Source organism: Mastigoproctus giganteus, chromosome 10 (genome assembly GCF_048544385.1).
Source record: "Mastigoproctus giganteus isolate SK-2022 chromosome 10, ASM4854438v1, whole genome shotgun sequence".
Classification (NCBI taxonomy): domain Eukaryota; kingdom Metazoa; phylum Arthropoda; class Arachnida; order Uropygi; family Thelyphonidae; genus Mastigoproctus; species Mastigoproctus giganteus.
In genome coordinates this window covers 155,602,146-155,626,205 of record NC_143584.1, presented here as the reverse complement: position 1 = coordinate 155,626,205, position 24,060 = coordinate 155,602,146, and the positions used below count along the sequence as shown (strand labels likewise).

General features: G+C 37.7%; 1 protein-coding gene across 2 annotated transcripts in view; it reads right to left on the bottom strand.

The window, feature by feature from the left end:
• CROT (Carnitine O-octanoyltransferase) overlaps window positions 1-24,060 on the bottom strand; it is a 196,704-nt gene that overhangs the window by 118,477 nt on the left and 54,167 nt on the right. For both annotated transcript variants that reach the window (XM_090384007.1, XM_090384008.1), the window contains exons 2-3: window positions 7,439-7,583; window positions 1,334-1,458 (exon numbers count right to left, since the gene is read on the bottom strand). In XM_090384007.1, coding sequence (XP_090240133.1) covers window positions 1,334-1,458; window positions 7,439-7,583 — 270 coding nt within the window. The remainder of the gene's footprint in view (window positions 1-1,333; window positions 1,459-7,438; window positions 7,584-24,060) is intronic.

Here is a 24,060-nt window from a genome sequence, read left to right as displayed (position 1 = left end):
CAGTAATTAGTGGCAAACATTTATTTGACATAATATTAACAATGGAGTACAAGATGGATGCATTTTGTGATGTTACAACAGATGCTCGAAGGTTCCACCATGAGACGCGATGCATGCGTGACTCTGACGCAGCATGGATTGGCGGACACGGTCGAACACACCTGGAGTTTCTTCGACAGTAGCAGCAGCGCAGACGAGTCTTGCCACGAGATCCATTTCCGCCTCCACAGGTGATTCATACACGATAGATTTGGGGCTCCCCCATAGAAAGAAATCAAGGCTCGATAAATCAGGTGAGCGTGGGGGCCAGGCAACGGGTCCACCATGGTCAATCCATCGACGCCCAAAACGCCTGTTCAAATGGTCACGAACACATCTTCCATAATGGGCAGGCGCCCCGTCATGTTGAAACCAAATGTTGCGTCTCACATTTGCTGGAACATCGTCAAGTAACCCTGATAGAACTTGTTCAAGAAAGATCCGATATTTAGCCGAGTTCATGCGGGATGGTAACAAGTATGGGCTGACTAAGCAGTCACCAGCCATACCTGCCCACACATTTATTGCGAAACGATGTTGTGCCGCATGGAGGCGCACACTGTGTGGGTTGTCGGAGCCCACACATGAGCATTGTGCTGATTGAATAAGCCTTCCCGAGTGAAATAAGCCTCATCCGTGAACAAAACATAGGCTGGAAAATTCAAGTCTTGAACACTTTCTTGGAGAAACCACTGCGCAAAATCCACACGTGCAGGATGATCTTGGGAGAGCAGTAACTGAATCCTTTGGAGATGAAAGGGATGTAAGGAATCGTCGTGCCAGACACACTGTACACTGCAACGAGACACTCCTAAGGCAGAGGCAACGGCACATGCGCTGGTAGTAGGGTTATTCTGGACAGCATTCAACACACTTTCTTCCATGGAAGGAGTTCGCGTCGAACGTGGTCTGCCCACACTAATCCTGTTATCTCTAAATGACCCATAATCGCACAAATTTTGATGCACACACAAACAAACGGTGGTTCGGTACATGTCTGTCTGGGAAGCGTTCTCCATAAATTCGTTGAGCGGCTCGTCCATTGTCCTCTGCTAATCCATACACTAGGTGCATGTCTGCCAGCTCACAATTCGTATATCGATGCATGCTCTTCATGCAGTGACTACCACGCCATCTACCGACTTACGGTGACGTTTCTAGGTTATGGGTTCCTATGCGATTCACATTCCTTTAGATGTTACCTACCTTCCCTAAACATTTGTACCAATATTTTTGAGACACCCTGTATATATTATAAAAAAATGCTTATTACAGATCTGTATAATGGCCTTACCCAGTTTCGTTGGTGCACTGCACGCTCTATTAATTTTTGGTGCAATTCACTTCCAACCCCTGATTCAAATTTTCGAACAAGAGCCTCTGTTATCTCATACTCCTCATCACTAACATGAGCTTTTACTAAAATAAAGCACACACACACATATATATATATATATTAATAAGCAGCTAATGACTAACACTAACTGGGTAGTGAAATTATCTAAAAACATGTAAAACACAAAAAAAAAAAAAAAACAGCATAATTAACAGGTAAAATCAAACAAGATTATGATGCCCACATAACACAAAAGGTTACTGCTGTTGTTAACACAAAAGTTTGCTGCTGTTGTTAACACAAAAGGTAAATTGTGAGACAAGAAGAAACGTACTAACTTATGTGCTTGAATTCCTGTAGAACATAATTTTCAAATAAATACAGAGAGAAAGGTTTATTTCTTGTTCTTGACAAATAATAAAAAATTAAGAAATAAATAAAAAAAAGTTAGTTTGGTGAAGTTGGGAATTAACTTGCATATCGATCTTGAGTGTTGGTTCATGCATGTATTCAGAGTGAACAAGGCAGCTTTCAAAAGACATAAAAGAGCATCAATTTTTCGATTCATCAAAGAAACATTTAAATCTCAGTATTCTTTCAGAAATAATAGGGTCATATAAATTCTCCTAATTTCTGAAAACAAAAGAGAATAATAAGTTATTTTCAAATACAGTAAATGCTATTTATATTATCAGCTGCCTACTGCAACTAAATACAAAATTCCAAAACGAAATACCACTTAAAACATGCACTTTCCTTTGCAAAATATGATCATTTTCACTGGAAGTCCTTCATGGCAGCTTAGTCTATACGATACATTGCTATTCAATTCATTTAGAGAGGTCTGAGTTTGATTACTGCAATAACTGGAAGAATTTCTGAAATCTATCTCTCTACTTTCTCTGCCCTCAGACAGAGTAGAATTTCCCCCACAAATTTTTCCATTTACAGACTGCACAACATGCAAATCAGGTTGTGAACACACATTTCTACAGGCTACACAGCAAGCACTGATACCAAAATAATAATTTTAATTTTGTTCACTGCAATCATAATTTTCCAAACTCTATTAAAATTAGGAACTGCTCTTCAAAGACTGATGATTATGAACCACAGCAAGGAACTGGTGGGAATTACATTTTTTTACAACCTTAAGAAAGTTTTAAATAATAAAAACCAGAAACTTCTTTAACCCTGCAGTAGACATAGCAAAAAGTTACATGAGTAGGAGTGATGTTAAATTGCACAAAAAAAAATTTTTTTTTAAATAATAAGATATGATTAAGAAGGGTTGTGCACTCTGGATTCATTATTATTATTGTGGATTATTGCATGACACAGAGCAAAATGGAGACAGAATAAATAATGACAAGTTTAATATTAATTGGAAAACACACATATATTAAATTAAATACATACAAAAGCTTTCGGTTAGTTTGTTAACCTTCATCAGTCAAACTGACAGTTAAGAGTGTGGAACATGAGGGCGTGTACTGCCAGTCACGTATATGAACTGCGTGATGTAATGGTTAATTGTTGGATGTTGAAGCCTGTGGCTGTCACGCACGTGAACATTGCCAAAGTTTGTAATTCATCAAAATGGTTGCTTCAATGATAGGGTGGACACAACATCCACTGCTCCTGTTGACTGAGGCATTACAGCATGTGATGTTCAACGACTCCAACCAGGCACGTTGCCAGTAGTGGCTGGACCTATCTACAATCACGACATCGTGGTGTGGGTTGACCAGAAGTGTTCAGCAATGGCCGAGTGTTCTATGTCCGCTAAGCGGATGGCTCTTTCATGTTCCCCAATGTAGCAGCTAGTGCAGTCATGGCAAGAGATGTGGTAGACTAGACCACTTTGTAGTAAGGTGGGAACCAGCACGCATTTTATCCCATGTGATTTTAGGACCCTAGAAACCTGTTGTGATAGGTTTGGGTAGTATGGGATAAAGGCACTCGCGGTTGAGTCATTACCTTGGATGTTCCTGTTGGTTTGTTTGTTATTTGGTTTTTAGAAGCATTAGCAGCTAAGGCCATATTGCTCCGGGGATATGCGGTGGTCATTCCCTGACCTTTCTGCATCCTCCGTATTTGGTGGTCACGGGCTCGAACCTCAGTCTAATCAAGAAGCGTGTGCTACGCACTGCTGCTCCTGCCCACCTGGCTGCGGAGGCGCCTTCTGTTGGTCGCTATGTGGTCACGTGTCTGTAGGTCACACCTGTCGAGGGTACTGGTGGGATAGCCACACTTTGCAAGATCCGCCTTGGCTTTAGCAATCTCGGTGCACCTCTCATCTACAGAACTAGAGTGGGTCCAGGCACGGGTTAACAAGGTTTGTCCAGTGGCAAGAAGATGGCTGCGCACACGTGTGCTGACCGGAAGTTCGTATATTGGCCAGCACACATTAGTTTACGACAGTACAGTCACTAGACATTATCTCCACTGCCCTCAGATTGTGCTTAACAGGTGGTGCAATTATGTTCAACGACTTCATTTACCAACAGGTGCACGGCACAGCCATGGGTTCCCCAGTTAGTTCAGTCACGCCAAATGTCACGATGGAAGAATTAGAGGGTTGTGCATTTATGAATGTACTAGATCCTATTACCTTTCGGTGTCGCTACGCGAATGACGTGTTTATGGTCCGCACATGCGCGCAGCCATCTTCTTGCCACTGCACGAAACTTGTTAACCCGTGCCTGGACCCACTCTAGTTCTGTAGATGAGAGGCGCACTGAGATTGCTAAAGTCAAGGCGGATCTTGCGAGGTGTGGCTATCCCACCACCCTTGACACATGACCACATAGCGACCAACAGGAACATCCAAGGTAACGACTCAACCACGAGAGCCTTTATCCCATACTACCCAAACCTATCACAACAGGTTTCTAGGGTCCTAAAATCACATGGGATAAAATGTGTACAACTCTCAGGCAGAAAGTTACAATCCCTCATCTCTAAAGTGAAAACACCGGTTCCCACCTTACTACAAAGTGATCTAGTCTACCGCATCTCTTGCCATGACTGCACTAGCTTCTACATTGGGGAAACTGGGAGACTGCTCGGAAAACGTCTTTCGGAACATGAAAGAGCCATCCGCTTGGTGGACATAGAACACTCAACCATTGCCGAACACTTCTGGTCAACCCACCACAACATTGACCCACACCATGATGTCATGACTGTAGATACGTCCCGCCACTACCAGCAATGCATCTGGTTGGAGTCAAACATGACATGCTCTAATACCTCAGTCAAACAGGAGCAGTGGATGTCGTGTCCATCCTATCACTGAAGCAACTATTTTGATGAATAACAAACGTTGGCAACGTTCACGTGTGCCACAGCCACAGGCCTCAACGTCCAACGATTATCTATCACATCACGCAGTTCATATACATGACTGGCAGTACACGTCCTTATGTTCCAAACCTTTAACTGTCAGTTTGACTGATGAAGGTTAACAAACTAACCAAAAGCTTTTGTATGTATTTAATATTTGTAAAATAATAAGAGGAGTTTTCCTCAATATAGTACATAGAACACTTCTATAGAAATGTTCTATGTACTATATTGAGGTAAACTCCTCTTATTATTTTACAAATATTAATATCAACGTAGAACGTACTGAGTATTACAGCTCTGATTCATACTATTGTATGTATTTAATTTAATATATGTGTGTTTTCCAACTAATATTAAACTTGTCATTATTTATTCTGTCTCCATTTCGCTCTGTGTCATGCTATAATCCACAATAAGAATGAAAATAAATAAATAAATAAAAAAATAAGAAAACAAAAAAGTAGTTTAAAATGGTGTAGTTTCAAATTATGTTCTTTATTTGGACACTACTGTGAATAATAGGAACAAATAATACCTTTAGAAACAGAATCTTTTATCAAAGCAAATTATTTCCTATATACCTCAATTCTAACAAAGAGCATTACACAGCAAGTATTATTGAAGAAAAAAAATCTAAATTCTACAGGAAAATCACATACTGGTTGGTACCAACACTTTTTTTACACCTACACTTTTCCAATTAAAAAATATTCAATGATTCAAGTCAAAACTGAAAAGATCTAAAGTCTGGGCATGGAACAGAGATAGGTGAGTTACCATAAGTTGATTAATTATATGAAAAGAACACTCATCATATAAAGCATGATTATTTAACCAAGGTTTAGTTTAATTTAGTTTATGTAACCAAACATCAGTTAATTTAATTAACTTAGATTACATTAATTTATTTATCCAAAGGTCTTGCCATATGCTTTATATACAAATACTGAGATAATTAGTATTTATATACAATGAAGATAATTAGTAACCATTAGTTTCTGAGTCACATTATGGAAGAGAAATTAAGTTTATGTATATTTAACTGTCATTCTCACTTGTAATATCATAAACCAATCAATGAGATGGAGACAATATGTTGTTTAATTGGCAACTTTCCAAACCAACGAAAGGTATATACATTTTGATGTTAGGTACATATAACTGGATTGACTAATATTTTCTCCTTGGGATTTTTTTCAAACCATGGTGAAATTTAATTAAAATCCATTCAGTCAGTAGTATTACTATAAGAGTTCTTGGGATTTCGTGTAAAGTAACATTCAAATTTTGACCATATGGGCTAAAATGGTTGCACAAATGTGCCCTAAGAGTGCTTGTGTGTGCAACCATTAATTATCTTAACCACCGAAAGAGAAACTGCAAGAGAACTAAAATCCGCCAATAGTCTAGGATCATATAGGATAACACTTATAACTATAAGGCACACCTTATAGTTATAAGTGTCAAAAGCAATGAAGTCCTCATTTTGGTCAAAGGCAAAAATGAGGACTTCAATTTCATGAGAGGGGACTATAATGGAAATGAGATATTTCTTCTTGATTAACTGGAGAGACTACTGTATGGTAAAAAAAAAAAAGTAAAGTGCAGCCATTATCAACCCACTGCAGGATGGAAGCCTCCTCAACAATTCATGCTGATATCATCAGATACAAATATGTTATTGGACCTATTCAAGGGATTTATCCTCAAAGCCACAACTACATTATTACTACTGGTCAAGTTCCATAAATGTAAGATGACAAAATGGATGACTGGTGGATTAAGTTTACTTGAGCAAAAGAAACGAGCATAGGAGTTAGACACAATCACATGATTCTGAGTTGTATAGGGGAACCAGTGAACGCTTGGTGCTTTTCAGAAATTCACTATGGAAATATAGCCTTTTTGGGTATCAACTGGTCTGGGTGTTTCCCCTGAAGAAACAAAGCCTATGGTTTGCTTAATTTTTTAATTTTTCTTTTTTTTCATTTTAGTTTATTTTAGACCGATGATCTGTGGGATGTAATTCTGTAAGCCTTCTTGCATAATATAGACAGCAGTATCACATCACCCTCACAGATTTATAGTCTTAAGGAAAAAGTAGGCTTTTGTATTCAATTTTTAATTATTATTATATATATTTTTTCATATGGTAACAGTTTTAGTTACCTAAAAATGTAATGTACTGTACTTTCAGAATTAATTATTTCACCTAGTAGAAGAGCGATTAATTTGGATAGTTTAACTTTTGGTTAATTACTATGTAGGTCTCTTTTTCCTTCCCTTTCTAATTTGATGATATAATTAAGAGAAGCATTTGTTAGAAAATGCTACTGACGCTAAATTAGTGTAGGATCTAGCAGGGGATGATATATATATTCAGGTTTGTTAAAAAGGCTGCATGCAGGTGTACAAAATATATGTATATTTTGTACACTTGCGTGGCTGTTCATATTATATTATATACATACATACATACATACTATAATTAATAGAGTTAGTGTCTCAACATCAAAAGGTGAATTAACAAAAACTTAATTTCCAAAAAGGAAATTAAACTATGTAAAAATTTGGAGCTCGTTTTTTTTCTTTGTATTTTCTTACTATTTTTAGCCGCTGCATCTTCAAATAAGTTTTGGTACCTTTAATTATTATCACATCTTTTCATTTTTACATAGCTCTTTTAATAACAGATGTTGAAATAATTATTACCTGAGTCAAGGTATTTTTCTAATGTTTGATGAAGGGATGGAACAGGGAGGCTGGGGAGTGTTTCATCATTATTGAAGGTTTTTTCACCAGTACTAATATAAAGGAGATTTCTTTCTGACTTCTTTTTCTTATCCACTTCATGTATCTATAAACAAACAAATATACACAACTTGATATGTATTTTAAGTGATTACTGCATAAATTGAATTATCAGCTGTCCCCTGTTCAAAAATTTAATTTTTAAATAATGTTCATTCAAAAAAATACATAATCTGTATTTTTCATTATTAAAGTAGGCTAAACTAAAAATTCATTCTAACATCTGCTTTATTTCTTAAATATCTGTTTTATTCTACGACAGATTTCTAATTTCAGTTTTTCCTATACGTATACAGTATTACAATAAAATGAATGATTAATCTGCACTAATATTTCTCAACTTCTAAGGCTGACAAACCCTTTTCAAGCAAACTAAAATTCACTACCATTCTGTAACTTCCGCCTCTTTACTGGGGGGATAGTTTTTATTTATTATCATCCAGCACAATCCCTTGAAATATTCTTGAGAGACCCCTTTTTATTCAAAAAAAAAAAAAAAAGCAGGAGAAGGTGTACTGTTGCACTGCATGCAATACTTAATATATATTTTTTTGGCAAGAAAGTTCAAAATGAATTTGATAATTCTATTCTTAATTCTTACGTTATATTGGATAATATGAACAAATACACTAGGCATCAAAATGCTGGCCAATCAACCCAAAAAAGTTTATATGTGATCATGATGATGTAAATCAATGGAATAAAATGCATTTCTGGGTGGTTGAGGTTGGAAGTCTGTTAAAACTTAAGAGGCAGCTAGATCAATAACTTCTGCAATGGGGAGCATATGATACAGAGGATAAAAATTGTACAAAAAAAATTTTTTTTTGATTGATTCTGTAAAAGTCGAACTCCCATACATTGTTTTACCTTTATTAATATCTGTAGTAAGAGTAACCTTATTATCCAAAAAAAGGAACCAAATGAAGGGATTTGTGGCACCAAAGCCAAGCAAATAGCAGTTCCAGGACAGTATTTTTTGGAGTCATAACATCTAGATATTATTATTCCTTGCCATGAGAATATCCATGGGAAAAATATTCCTTTAATGTAATATATACTATAGTTATTTTTGCTGCTAAAAATAGAGTATAGAGTAATTTATAAAAGGGATGAGTTCTGTGAAAGTCATTCATCAAGGGACAGTAAATTTCCTATTAATTTAAAAATAATAATTAAAGATATGGTGATTTGAGAGTGCATACATATACAGGATGATTCAGGAGGAATAGTAAATATTTTGGGAGGTTATAGTATCGATTATTCTGAGTAAAAAAGTTCTTATCCAATTCTAAATGGATAAGGCGATACAGCTGTTTGAAACTGGCATGCACAGCTTCCTGAATCAGATGTGACCTAGAAGCTGTTATAACCTGATGCTGTCTGGTGTTAGAAGTATTGTTAAAAATGCCACACATCTTCACACATGCTGAATATGCCAATATGGTGTTTGTCTATGGTTTTTGTGGTGGAAGCGCTACTACTGCTTGTAGAGAATACTGTCGACAGTTTCCTAACCGCAGAATACTGGATTCAAGAGCATTTACACCAAAATAATGACACTGGTACAGTTCTCAACACTCATATTTCTTCTGAATGTGCAAATGAACAAAATGTGGATGAAATAGAACACATATTTCAGTCGGTAGAACATAGTCCTACTATTAGCACACGAAGAATTTCTACGCGTATCGATGTTCCACAGACAAGAGTATGGCGAACATTACATGAGCACAGCTTGTATCCATTTCACATACAGCGAGTGCAACACTTTCAACCAGGAGACAACACCCAGCGATTGGAATTTTGTCAGTGGGTAAATGCTAATCGCTGATTAATTCCATTAATACTGTTCAGCGATGAAGCTACTTTCACCAGTGACGGTATCAACAACACCCGTAACTCTCATAGGTGGTCAGACAAAAATCCACATGCCACCGTAGAAACAAATTTTCAACATCACTTCTCTGTAAACATATGGTGCGATATCACTGACAATCAGTTGATTGGGCCTGTTGTGTTGCAAATCGTCTTACAGGGGCCCATTTACCTAGAATTTTTGCAAAACGAACTTCCACTACTATTGGAGGATGTTCCCTTGGCTACAAGGATTGGTACGTACTTTCAGCATGACATTATACCAGTTTGGTGATACAATATCTAAATCAAACTTTCCCTGAACGATGGAATGGCTGCGGTGGTCCGTTTCATTGGCCACCAAGGTCTCCAGACCTAACTATATTAGATTTTTGTTTGTGGGGATGGATGAAAAGCACAGTATACAAAGAAAAGGTGAATACAAGAGATGAATTGCTAGCTGGCATTTTGGATACTGCTGCCCTCAAAGGAATGCCAAGACAATCTCAGAAGAACAACACGTCATATTACCACAAGAGTTGCAGAGTGCACTGAGGTTGGCAGTGGGATTTTCAAACATTTATTGTGAACTGTAAAAAAATTGTCAATTATTTGTGTTTTGTATCATTCTAAATGTCAATAAATACAAACAATAAGTCATTATCGTTCTTTAATATCTCTCATAATGGCTTTGTGTGTGCCAGTTTCAAACAGCTGTATCTCCATATCCATTGAGAATTGGACACATGTTTATATGAACTTTTTTTCTACTCAGAATAATCGATGCTATAACCTCCCAAAATATTTACTATTCCTCCTGAATCACCTTGTATAAATAGCAGTAAACAAAAGTAAATATATAGTACATAAATATATTTGGTATAATAAATGAAAATTTTAAATGAACAGTGACATTAAAACAAACATACAGCATAAAAGACAAAAAAAAAAAAAAGGAGCAGTGTGTGTACCCTGTATGCATGAAAGATTTTTATTTTATGTGAAAACATCCTTGGCTTGGATGACGTTAAAGGGTTTTAGGAATAAAAATAATCCAAACATGTTAAACATTTTAAAGAATTTATATATTTTTTTGACAATTTCATCAATTTCAGGTTGCACCGCTTACACAGTTTCCCATATTTGAAAAATAAATCTGTGAATGATTTATTTTTCAAATATGTTCCACAGACAAGAGTATGGCGAACATTATGTGAGCACAGCTTGTATCCATTTCACATACAGCGGGTGCAGCACTTTCAACGTTATGTCGATTGCTCAAGACATTTGTCGGGTGCAGAATGTGAGGCTCATGTGCAACAAAAACTGCATAAAATGGCAGTATTAGACACCGGTGGATTACTGTATGAACTTTCTTTACTTATTGGCAAACCACACTTCATAATCACTAATATTTTAGTGTCCGATGGTCTGGCTAATGGGTCTTTAGGAAAATTGGCATGTATTGAATATGATGAAGAGACTAATTCTATTAAATATTTGGTTTGGTTGAAATTTCCAGGATAACCTGTTGTGTGTCGACTTGCTAGAACGAAGGCGCATCGGTTTGCCATGGCTCGAGAAATCAATTTAGAAGCTGTACTGATCACAAGAAGAAGCACGAGTGTTTCGTTGAATAACAACAGAACAATCTCCACTAAATGAAATTATTTTCCACTAATATTGGCTTGTGTTATTACCATCCATAAATCTCAGGGAGGTACTCTCAATTCTGTAGTTTATGAATACAAGAAATGTCACGAACAACTAGTTTATGTTACATTATCTCGAGTTACCAATAACAATGATCTTTACATTATTGCTGCAAATGAAAAAAAGAAATTTATTATGCACTGAAAAATGCTACATCCACTCTTGCACTTCAAGATGAAATGCAAGAGTGGAGGTAACATCCTGGAGTGCACAATTTTACATAATTTTCATACCATAATCAATTGCAGATATCACAAACAGTTCCAAATGTATTTTTCAGAAATTGTTGTTCAAATTCTTTATATGGTCATGTTTGATGTTCTAGTAAATGATTTAATGCTCAACTACTGTTGAAACCTGTGGAGAGTCTACAATAGGTGATTGAGCTGTAATATGATTTTGTTTCTTTTTGGATGATGCAATCGAAGCTGGTTGTTGCAGTATACTCTGTCTAGCTGGTTACGAAATCAATCGAAAATCCTCAGGTAATTCATTTGAACTCAAAATCTTCAGGAAGTTCTTGAATGTAATGTTGTGATGTTCCAGCTTCTTGATGAGAAGTTGACATAGAAGGCTGATGTTGATCAAAATTTTGAGAAGCAGATTTTATTAAAAATCTCTGCATTTTTTTCGTTCTCTGTTTTTGAACTCGTTCTTTTTTCAACATGGGAGGCTCCTTCGGTGACTTTGAAGCTTTCATTCTTGCATACTTTTCTTGATTTTGCTCAGCTGGAGTTTTAGCCATCTTTAAATACTCTTATAGATTGTTATCTGAAATTACATTTGGTATTTTGACAATTCAATAGTTAGCGAAATCCAGTTGCAGACTAGTATGACATCATAACCAAAAACTACTGCAAGAAGTAATTGTTGTTTGTTGAAGTGATTGTTTTATTGTTGCATTCTTGAATCAAAACTGTTCAAATTTTTAAACAGTTTAATTGAACAGCTATTAAAATCTAACAGCCACTGAAGTTATGAACGATGATATAACATTTTATACTCACGTCCGCTACTTACTTATGCTACTTAGAAGGTTGATGTTATTCAAAATCTTGAAAAGCAAATTTTATTAAACTGCATTTTTTTTTCTTTCTCAGCATTTTTGAACTTGTTCTTTTGTCGACACGAGAGGCTTCTTCGGTGGCTTTGAAGCTTTTATTCTTGCATAATATTACTACCTGCTTCTTACTTTAGCGACTGAGTTAGCATCAATTACGAAGTGATATCATTTTCGTCTCTTAGTATGAACGATGCAATGTTTATTCTCACATCCACTACTTACTCTCGAATCAACATTAGTGACTGAGTTAACATCCTTAGAGCCTGTTTAGGAAGTGACGTCATTTGCATCCTTTCCGTAAGAAAATTTTGTTACCAACTGGTTTTAGTTCAGTCCAAAAATGTAGTAAGCGCCGGCACAGATGTTTTCACATAAAAAAAAAAAACAACGATCATCCACTTACTGTTGTTGTTTCTTCATTTTCCAGAAATCCTTATAGCAATAACTGGCATCTTATTAACTTTTCTGCTTATACTGAGGATGCATTCCCTATATCTTTCTCATTATCTTTGAAAATCTACTTCAAAAAGGGGGCAATGTCATGTAAAGTGGTCATTTGAAACAAAATTTCTCTTTGAGACTATAAGAGAATTCTTCAAAAATAATAATAATGCTTCCATTTAATACCATCATTGGTAACATCATCAGCCATTTTCAATCCACTGCAGGATAAAGGCCTCTCCAGCAACTTTCCAGTTCCTACTGTTTTGTGCAATGGTCATCCATTTACTACCCACAAACTTGTGAATTTATCTGTCCATCTCCGCCGTTGCCTTCCAGGTTTTCTCTGGCTCCTCTTGGGTACCATTCTGTTATTTTCCCAGTCCATCTGAATTGTTTGTTGTTTTGGTTTTTAGGAGCATTAGCAACTAAGGCCATATTGCTCCGGGAATAATGCGGTGGTCATTCCCTGACCTTTCCGCATCCTCCATATTTGGTGGTGACGGGCTCAAACCCCAGTCTAATCAAGAAGCGTGTGCTACGCACTGTTGCTCCTTCCCACCTGGCTACGGAGGCACCTCCTAGTCCATCAGTCATCATGTCTTCAAGCTATGTGTCCTGCCCAAGACCATTTTAGTTTTTTTAGTTTTGATAAAAATGTTCTTTACTTGAGTTTGCTGCCTAGTACATGTGTTTCTCTTCTTATCTAACAGCCTGATTCCTAATATAATTTGTTCCATACTCTGCTGCGTAGTTCTCAGCTTCTCTTCTGTTCTTTTGGTGAGTGCCCAAGTTTCACTTCCATAAGTCGTGGTGGGAAGTAAACATTGGTTCATTATTTTATGTTTCAGACAAATTGGGATATTGCTCCTCAGTATATGACTATATTTTCTGAATGCTATCAATCCAAAATTTATTCTTCATTTGACTTCCAGCCATTTATCACTATTACAGCTAATGACTTGTCCCAAATAAGTATATGAATCCACCTTTTCAATTACTGCTCCTTCAATCATTATATCCCTTTCTGTGGCATACTTGTTCATCATTACTTTTGTTTTTGCCATATTTATCTTTAGTCCAAAATCCTTATTAACTCTACATAATTGATTAAGATTTTCCTCTAATTCTTTGGGATCAAGGCTTATGATCACAATGTCACCTGAAAATCTTAAATGGTTTAGGCATTCTCCATTCACATTGACTCCTTTCTGCAACCAGTCTAATCTTCTGAAAGCTTCCTGAAGGGCAGCAGTAAACAACTTTAGTGATATTGTGTCTTCTTGTCGAACTCCTTTAATTTGCTACTGTCTTTGTCTAGTCTAATAAAGGAGGTTGTGTTCTCATATATTTTCTTCAAAATCATAATATATGAGGCAACTATGCCTTGTCTTTCCAGTGCTCAAAACATTACCTTATGCTGTATGTAGCCAAATGCCTTTTCATAATCCACAAATGCCAGGCATAATGGTATTTTATATTCCTTTTCTTTGTCCATCAGCTGTGATATTACGTGAAGTAATAACCCCTGGCCTTGTGGCCGTGAAGGGCTTATTGCAATGTATCCATTTTATTATTATTATTATTGAATAAAGGTGATCCATAGTTGAGAATCCTGTCCCAAAGCCAGCTTGCTCTTTAGGTTGATTCTCATTAAGTATTCTTTCTAATCTGTTAGTAATAACCCTTGTGAACTTGTAGATGTGGAATAACAAGCTAATTGGTCTATAATTTCCAATTTCTGATTTATCTCCTTTCTTATGCAGCAAAACTATGATTGCATTATTCCACTCCTTAGGCGTCACTTCTTTTCTAATGCATTTTGTGAAGTCTTGCCAGTTTCTGTGTCATGTCTCCCAGTGGCAGACCCAGAAAAAAATGACAGGAGGGGCACCATTTGTGACAGGGGGAACCATTTTGTGCACTAGAATGTCGATCACATTAGCATCAGTTTTGCCAACTGTAGTCAGTTGAAAATAGCTGAGCCACAATGCAAAAAATAGATAAAATCCTATGCTAACAATGAAAAAAAAAAAAAAAAAAAAAAATTTTTTTTTGTAGCTAAGGGAATTTAAACGATTGGTATATATTTTCAGAAAAGTGACGGGGGGAAACATGCCCCGTGCCCTACCCCGAATCCGCCACTGATGTCTCCTCTCAATTTTAACAACTTTACAGTAACTTCATCTTCCCCGGGGCTTTCTCATCCTTCATCTACGCATGTTCTACCTCATCAGGAAGGATATCAGGTATATCGGTGTTATGAATTTGTGATCCATCTTCCCCCACTGCTGGCATCACTCCCTTGCTCCTTGTATAATTCTCTGTAGTAGCCTTCTGCTCTTTGAATTATGCCTTCTCTGCTATTTATAAGAACACCATCGCTTTTCTTCAGTTTCAGTATCATTTGTCTTTCTGTATTACTGCTCATGGCTGCTGATTTAAGTCCTTTGTTTTCCCTTAATGCTTGTTCTACTTTTCTTGTGTTAAATCTTCTTATGTCCTCTCTGAGTCTCTTTTTCTAATGGCTTTGCCTAACTTGGTATACTCAATTTTATCCTTGTCAGTGTTTATCTTGCTCTTCATTTGTCATCTTTGGTTCATCACGACAAGTATTTTTTGCCTAATTTTTAGTTCTTTAGATTTCTTTTTACTTATAGGTTTCTTGGACTTTCACTTTTGGAAAGTTGTATTCCTCGCCGATATCTTGGTCCTGAACAGTCTGCAGAAGCTCAAATTGTTCTTAAGTTCCAGTACATGCTGCTTTTTATCCTCTTATGTTATCTCAAAGACATTCGTATTATTTATTCGAGTCAGTTTTTTTCCCTTTCTTTTCTTACATCAAGCGTGCATCTTACCATTCTGTGATCACTTCCAAGATTTACCTTGTTCAGGATGGTAACATCATTCACAATATATCTTCTGTTAGTGAGGATGAAGTCAATTTCATTAGTTGTTAATCCATTTGGGATCTTCCACGTCTGCTTTCTGTTCACTTTTTTTTTTTTTTTGAAAAAAAAGTGTTCATTACTGATATTCCTCGAGATTCTGCAAATCTTTCACCTTTCATTTCTTTCACCAATTCCAAAATTTACTATAGTTCCACTTTCTGCACTGTTTTGTCTCTTTCCACCCTTGGCATTGTAGTCCCCCATAATGATAGTGTAGTGCAGAGGTTCCCAAACTTTCTCGGTTCACGGCACCCTTAGTGTCCAGTAATTTTTTCACGGCGTCCCTAGGCCAAATTAAATACCTAACATGGTTTTCGATCTTTTAATATATGCCTATAAAATAATTTTAATCTTTATATAGAAGTACTAAATACAGATCAATTATAGATCACCACAAAATTAAAAAAATACGGTATTAGCATTAGTAGACATATGATGCAAGAAAGCAAGCTTATGCAGGATCAGCCAAAAAAAACACTTCCATTTCACCCTCCGTTCATTTGAAATACCTGTCCAGCTGAGCCCTAAATTTATTTAGGCTATCAACTTCCACAACAAGGGATGGAAGTCTGTTCCACCAACCAACTACCCGCTGGCTAAAGGCAAATTTCCGCACATCTATCCTACATCTGTCTTTCCTAAATCTGAATTTATGCCCTCTCAGGTGATTATTCTGAGCAAGAGGAAGAATCCCATCGGCATTGAGCATGCTCAAACCATTCAAGGTTTTATACACCTCTATCAGATCACCTCACTGGTGCCTAGTCTCCAGACACTGTAATTTGCAGAACTTAAGCCTTTCTTTGTAAGAGCAACCCTTTGTTCCATTCACTAATCTTGTTGCCCTTCTCTGTACCCATTCCAGCAGCTCTACATCCTTCTTGAAATGAGGCCTCCAGACTTGTATACAGTACTCAAGGTGTGGCCTGACCATTGCCTTATACAAGGGAATAATCTCCTCCTTATCCCTGCTAGAAAAATTCCTGTATATCATTGACAAGACACATGAGCTACTCTTGCAGCCCCTCTGCACTGCTCAGATAACTTCATATCTGCCTGCACAATTACCCCAGGGCCTTTTCATTCTCTACTACTGTCAGTGTAGTACCACAGAGTTCATACGTTGCTCTGGGGTTGCTTTTTCCCATATATAGTACTTTACTTTTGTCAATGTTAAACTTCATTTGCCACCTCTCAGCCCATCTGCTCAACCTTTCCAGATCCTGTTGCAGCAGCATAGCGTCAGTAGTGTCCTTAACACCCCTGCCATCCTATCGTCTGCAAACTTGGGCAAAGCTTGATATACCATCATCAATATTATTTATAAATACAGAAAACAATAACGTACCCAACACTAAACCCCGAGGGACTCCACTAATAACATTAGTCCACAATGAGCAGTGTCCATTGATTACCACTCTGTCTTCTTCTCCTCCTCAACCATCCCTTTATCCATAGCAGCAATTTGCCTCCAATGCCACACTGCTCCAATTTGTGCAGCAGTCTTCCATGTGCAACAGTATCAAAAGCCTTTCTAAGATCCAAATATATAATATCAAAGTTATTCCCTGCATCCAGTTCTTTTTGTGACTGCATCATAGTATCCAATCAAATTGTTCAGGCAAGACTTTCCCTTAACAAAACCATGCTGTGTCCGAGCTATAACTAAAGTCTTGTCTAGATGATCCTGCAGTGTTTCTTTAACCAGTGCCTCCATTAATTTTCCTGGAACAGAAATTAAACTCACAGGTCTATAATTACTTGTGTCAGCCTTTGATCCTCCATTGTGAATTGGGGTCACATTTGCACATCTCCAGTCTATTCCTTGAGTCCAAGGAAGCTCTCATAATTATGGCTAAGGGTTTGCTTACTATCTCTGCTGCCTCCTTTAATATAACTGGATAGATCTCATCCACCCCCAAGTGCCTTTCTTGTGTTTATCTTCAGCAATTTCTCCTCCACTTTACTCTCAGTTATTAAAGATTATCTAGCTTACTGCCAGAATTTACTTCACCTCTGGCATTTCCCTTCCTGAATAACTCCTCATGTGTGAATGTCGATGCAAAATATTCATTTAGTTTGTTAGCAACCTGAGCAGGATCATCCAGTTGAATCATCGATATCAAGTGGACCAATCTGATTCATCCCCTTCCTTCTAGAGTTTACATAAGTAAAGAACTCTTTGCTGTTTTTCTTTGCATCCTTTGCCAAAGATTTCTCATAATCTGCCCTCACCTGCCTAACCTCCTTTGTAACTTGGTTACAGATCAACTTATATTTGTCATAGGCTTCTGTGTCACTTGATAATTTATATGCATCCCATGCATTTTTCTTCTCTGCCACAAGTCTCATTAGTTCATCTGACATTCATTTAGGCCTAAACCTTGAACAATGTTTCTTAGTTGGTATGTAAAGCCTAGTAGTTTCCAAGATAAGTTCTTTGAATCTTTCCCATTTTGAATTTGCTGTTGGTAACATCATCAGTTGGTCCAACTGTACAGTATTTAATACTGTACAGTATTAAATACTGTCTCAGACCATTGTTGAGTTGTTGTTGCCTTTACGAAAGCAAAAACCCTTCCCTTTACCCCTGATGGTAGTTACCTCTTTGAGTAAATCCCACTTCAGCACACTGTGATCACTGCCACCTAGTGGTTCCTTTATCTGCAGATTCTTAGTGCATGAAGAATCATTACTGATAATCAGATCAAGAGTATTACTCACTCTAGTTGCCTCCCGAACATCCTGATATTGAAAACAGTCATCCAATAAATCCACAAAAGCCTTGCTAGTGTGTGAGCGACCAACCCACAAATTCCAGTCAATATCTGGGAAATTAAAATCCCCCATTATAAGACTCTTTGATTTACTGGCCCACTTTATTTCCCTGTATAGTTTCTTATTATACTCATCAGAGTCATTAGGCCTATAGCACACTCCTACTCTCAATTTCGATCTCCCAGTGCTTATGTCACACCAAACTGACTCAACACTGCACTGTCCAGCGATGTCGACTGGCTTCACTTCTTTGGATTTTATGTGTTTCTTAAGTAATAGCATAACCTTCTTCCCTTCCTATCCTGTCTATCCTTTCTGTACACATTGTACTCCCCAAATTCCAGTTCTGCATTCTTTATATCTGTGTGACACCACGTCTCTGATATCCCAACTTATTTACCAAACTCCTAGCATTGGTGTACACGCAAGTATACATATACCTGTTCCTATTCTTGGCTACCCTAACACAACCCATGTGTTTACTTGTATCGCAATGACTCCCAGCAGTCTCTGAAATACCCTGCATCTTGTTTTCCAGGCTGCTGCTCATTCCAATAGAAGCAGTGCAAGAATCACTTTCACCTCTGGCAGTGGCTACTATTAGTCCTTGTATCCCCCCCCAAGCTAGCAGTTTTCCGACCCACCTAACACTGCCTCGATAGCATCAGCAAATATTCTTGCACCCTTTCTATTAGCATACTCCTACTCTCAATTTTGATCTCCCAATGTTTATGTCACACCAAACTGCCTCGACACTGCACTGTCCAGCGATGTCGACTGGCTTCACTTCCTTGGGCGCCTCCGTAGCCAGGTGGGAAGGAGCAGCAGTGCGTAGCACACGCTTCTTGATTAGACCGGGGTTCGAGCCCGTCACCACCAAATACGGAGGATGTGGAAAGGTCAGGGAATGACCACCGCATATTCCCGGAGCAATATGGCCTTATTGCTAATGCTCCTAAAAAACCAAACAACAACAACAACACTTCCTTGGATTTTATGTGTTTCTTAACTAATAGCATAACCCCTCCTCCCTTCCTGGAATTTGAGGAGTACACATTGTACTCCCCAAATTCCAGTTCTGCATTCTTTATATCTGTGTGACACCACGTCTCTGATATCCCAACAATATCTGCCTTTGATGTTTTGAGCAATACCTCAAATTCATCAAATTTATTTACCAAACTCCTAGCATTGGTGTACACGCAAGTATACATGCACCTGTTCCTATTCTTAGCTACCTTAACACAACCCATGTGTTTACTTGTACCGCAATGACTACAAGCAGTCTCTGAAATATCCTGCATCTTGTTTTCCAGGCTTCTGCTCATTCCAATATAAGCAGTGCAAGAATCACTTTCTCCTCTGCCAGTGGCTACTGTTAATCTATTAGTCCTTCCCTAGCTAGCAGTTTTCAGATCCCCTAACACTGCCTCGATAGCATCAGCAAATATTCTTGCACCCTTTCTATTTAAGTGTATCCCATCCCTGTAGAAGAAATCTTCCCAGTTAACAATGGATACCGGACACCTTTTTATAATGAAGTAAATGTATAAATGAAAAAAAAATAATAATAATAATAACTTTAAGTAACTTAAACCCATTTACATGCCACCAAAATAATGTTATTGCGGCGCCCTGGTTGAAAACCACTGGTGTAGTGGGTTTTCTGCTCATCTAGAAGACTCTCAATTCAGCGTACATTTCTTCAACCTCTGCATCATCATGGCTTGACATTGTTGTTAATTGGTTTTTAGGAGCATTAGCAACTAAGGCCATATTGCTGCGGAATATGCGGTGGTCATTTCCTGACCTTTCCGCATCCTCCACATTTGGTGGTGACGGACTCGAACCCCGGTCTAATCAAGAAGCGTGTGCTACGCACCGCTGCTCCTTCCCACCTAGCTACAGAGGCGCCCTGACGTTGTTGCATATATCATTATAACCTTTAGCTTGTACCTCTTAGAAATCCTGAGTAGTAATCTTGACACCCTTGGTGATATACTTTTGAATTCCAAAATGTTAGGCGCCTCCGTAGCAATGTGGGAAGGAGGAGCAGCAGTGCGTAGCACATGCTTCTTAATTAGACCGGGGTTCGAGCCCTTCACCACCAAATATGGAGGATGCGGAAAGGTCAGCGAATGACCACTGCATATCCTGGAGCAATATGGCCTTAGTTACTAATGCTCCTAAAAACCAAATAACTAACTAACTACAAAATGTTGTTTTTTATATTTTTATGAATCAGAAAGCCAACTCCACGTTCGCTCCGTTCACTGTTTCCATTGGTGACACTGACCTTATTAACCTTAGCCTTCAATTATGGGTGCCTCCGTAGCCAAGTGGGCAGGAGCAGCAGTGCGTAGCACACGCTTCTTGATTAGACCGGGGTTCGAGCCCGTGCCCACCAAATACGGAGGATGCGGAAAGGTCAGGAAATGACCACCGCATATCCCCGGAGCAATATGGCCCTGGTTGCTAATGCTACTAAAAAAAAAAAAGCTAAAAAAAAAAAAAAAAAAACTTCAATTATCTAACAGTTTTAAGTCACGCCAAGGGATTCAAGGGTATTGGCTATAGGCAGGGCTAGCAACATATACTGGCTGGAATGTTTTAGTTGTAGCAAAAATCCACTGCATATACTGAGAAAGGAGTACGTACTAACTTTTCAAATATATCAATGCAAGAATATGGTAAGTGAACATTCAGAAAAATGAGGATTGAGTGTAGGGGTGAGCAACCCATGATCTCAAGACTACCCATTCTTTCATACTATGTAGCCCACATCTATTTAGGCAGCTCAAAGTGTTATATGCAGTGGTGGATTAAGGATAGTTGGGGCACCTAGGCAAATTATATTTGGGGGCCCCCCAAAAAATAATAATAAAAAAAAAAAGAATAAAAAATAAATAAAAGTTAGGTGACAAATAAATGAAATTTTGTACTTTTGAATTTTTTGCATACATTTTCGCTTAAATTAATCAAGATTTTTATGATGTCTACTGAAACATTAATCTATTTTAGAACACTATAGGAAAATATCTTGGCTTGGGGGCCCCCCAAAGCATGGGGCCCCTAGGCACATGCCTCACTGCCTTAATGGGTAATCCGCCACTGGTTATATGCAACCAGAGTTTAAAACTATCGTGTCAAAAAAATATAGTTTCACATCAACTTTTAAAAATATTCATTCTTAGCAACACACTATTTTTCTGTATTGCTTTCGTATGTTTTATTTATCTTCCTCAGTATTAAAAAATATTAAATATTTTTCAATACTGATTATATTGAAATATACTCTACTAAGAATAGTATTAGTGTTATCTAATAATTGTTGGAGTTTCATCTTTATTAAATGTAAAAAAAATTAATCTATAAAAAACAACAATAAATAAATTCTGTTTAGAAAAATGAGTAATCAGCTGTGCTTTTAGATCACAGTTCATTTCCTGTAAGATTATGTAGACTTTCAACATTTTATCTGTTTTGGCCCCCTGTAGCCAAGAAATTATGCATGCCCCTGATTTAATGATACACATGGAATAATGGGGATCATGAGAATAATAGCTAGCTACACATAAATATATACAGAGTGAATCAAAGTAGTCACTGCACAAGTTGAAAAGTATTATATTTAGATTGCTAATTTTTTTTCTTTTGTGTGTACAGGAAGTAGTAGTTTATATACATTACAGCCAGTGGTAGATGCAGGATTCTCTGGGATCGGTGCTAAGCATCAGATGACTCCATTATTTATTTATGTATGGCTAAAGCAGTTTTCTGGGGAATCAATATTTTCAAATGGGGGTGGGGGAAGAACTAAAGCAGTGTTCCAGGGAATCATTAAGTTTTAATCATCATGTAGCAGTAAAACACTACCCATATTATTTTGATCATAAGGGAGCTACAGCTCCTTTTTCAGCCCTTACCTGAGAATGCCACTGATCGCAGCTGAAATAACAACCCAAGATAGAACTCCTGTAGCAAACGTTCATTACAAACATTCAAATGTGATGATAATCCAAATATATTGGCCTAAGCATACTGATTCTCTGTCACCCTCAAAACAGGTCTCTATCAAATAATTAAGCATTTTGAGGTGACACAAAGCATAGCTAATCTCTGTAGATTAGTAATGCTCATTGAATTAGCAAATTCACAGGTAAAAATTCCCTGTGAATCATACTCTGTTTGTCAAAAAACATGATCAGCATCATCTTGATCCTATGCTTTTGTAAACAAAACTTTTTAGGCCTTGGTGATGATTATGAAGTCCATTGTATGCTCTGTCTGAGTCATACTGAAACATTCAACACTCATCTCTAGTTGACAATACAATTGAAGATATTAGGATTGTTTTGACAATTCTGGATTAAGTCTTCGCATGACATGCTTTGTTTCTTCTGCTTATCCAGCACAAATTTTGCACAGACTGTCCTTCCCTAAATCTTCAGGCAGAATTTGATGAATTGTCTCCTTATTCATATCCATTTCATCAGTCATCATTCTGAGGGTCAAGCAAGAATCTCTTGCCACAATTTCTCAAAGTTCTGCAGCTGTCCTCATTTTGAGAGGCTGACAGATTCCCACTTCTTCGGTAGTAGTAGTAGTGGCATTTGATGCAAGAAGGCAAGTGTATGAGCTTATGCAGCATCAGCCAAAAAAAACAAAAAAAAAAAACACACTATTCGCTCCAAATGCCTGTCCAGTTCCTCCATAAATTTATTCAACCTATCAACTTCCAACAACGACAGATGGAAGTTTGTTCCAGCAATTAACCACCCGCTGGCTAAAGGCAAATTTCCGCACATCTAATCTACATCTGTCTTTTCTTAATTTGAATTTATGCCTCCTTAGGTTTGTAATCTGAACAAGTGGAAGGATCCCATCAGAATTCAGCGTGCTCAACCCATTCAAGGCCTTATATACCTCAATCAGATCACCGCGCAGGTGCCTAGTCTCCAGCCACTGCAATTTGCAGAACTTAAGCCTCTCTTGATAAGAGGATCCCTTCATTCCCCTCACCAATCTTGTTATCCTTCTCTGTACATGCTCAAGAAAATCTACATCCTTCCTAAAATGAAGCCTCCGACATGTACGCAGTACTCAGGGCGTGGCCTGACCATTGCCTTATACAGAGGGATAATCACTTCCTTTTCCCTGCTAGCAAAATTCCTATATATCATTGACAAAACCCCATGACCTGCCCTGGCAGCCTGTCTGCATTGCTCAGAAAACTTCATATCTGACTGCACGATTACTCCCAGGTCTTTTTCATTTTCTACCACCTTAAGTGTAGTACCATACAGTTGGTACGTTTCTCTAGTGTTACTTCTACCCATATGCAGTACTTTGCATTTGTCAAGGTTAAACTTCAGTTGCCACTTCTTAGCCCACCTGCCCAAATTATCTAGATCCTGTTGCAGAAGCACACTGCGATTACTGTCATTAACAACCCTGCCATACTTTGTATCATCTGCAAACTTCGACATTAAGCCTGATATACCTTCATCAATATCATTGGTAAATATACAAAACAACAGTGGACCTAACACTGAACCCTGTGGGACTCCATTAATAACATTAGTCCAAGAAGAGCAGCACCCATTGATTACCACCCTCTGTCTTCTCCCACTTAACTATCCTTTTATCCATTATAGCAACTTACCCTTAATACCATTCTGCTCCAATTTGTACAATAGTCTTCCATGTGCAACAGTGTC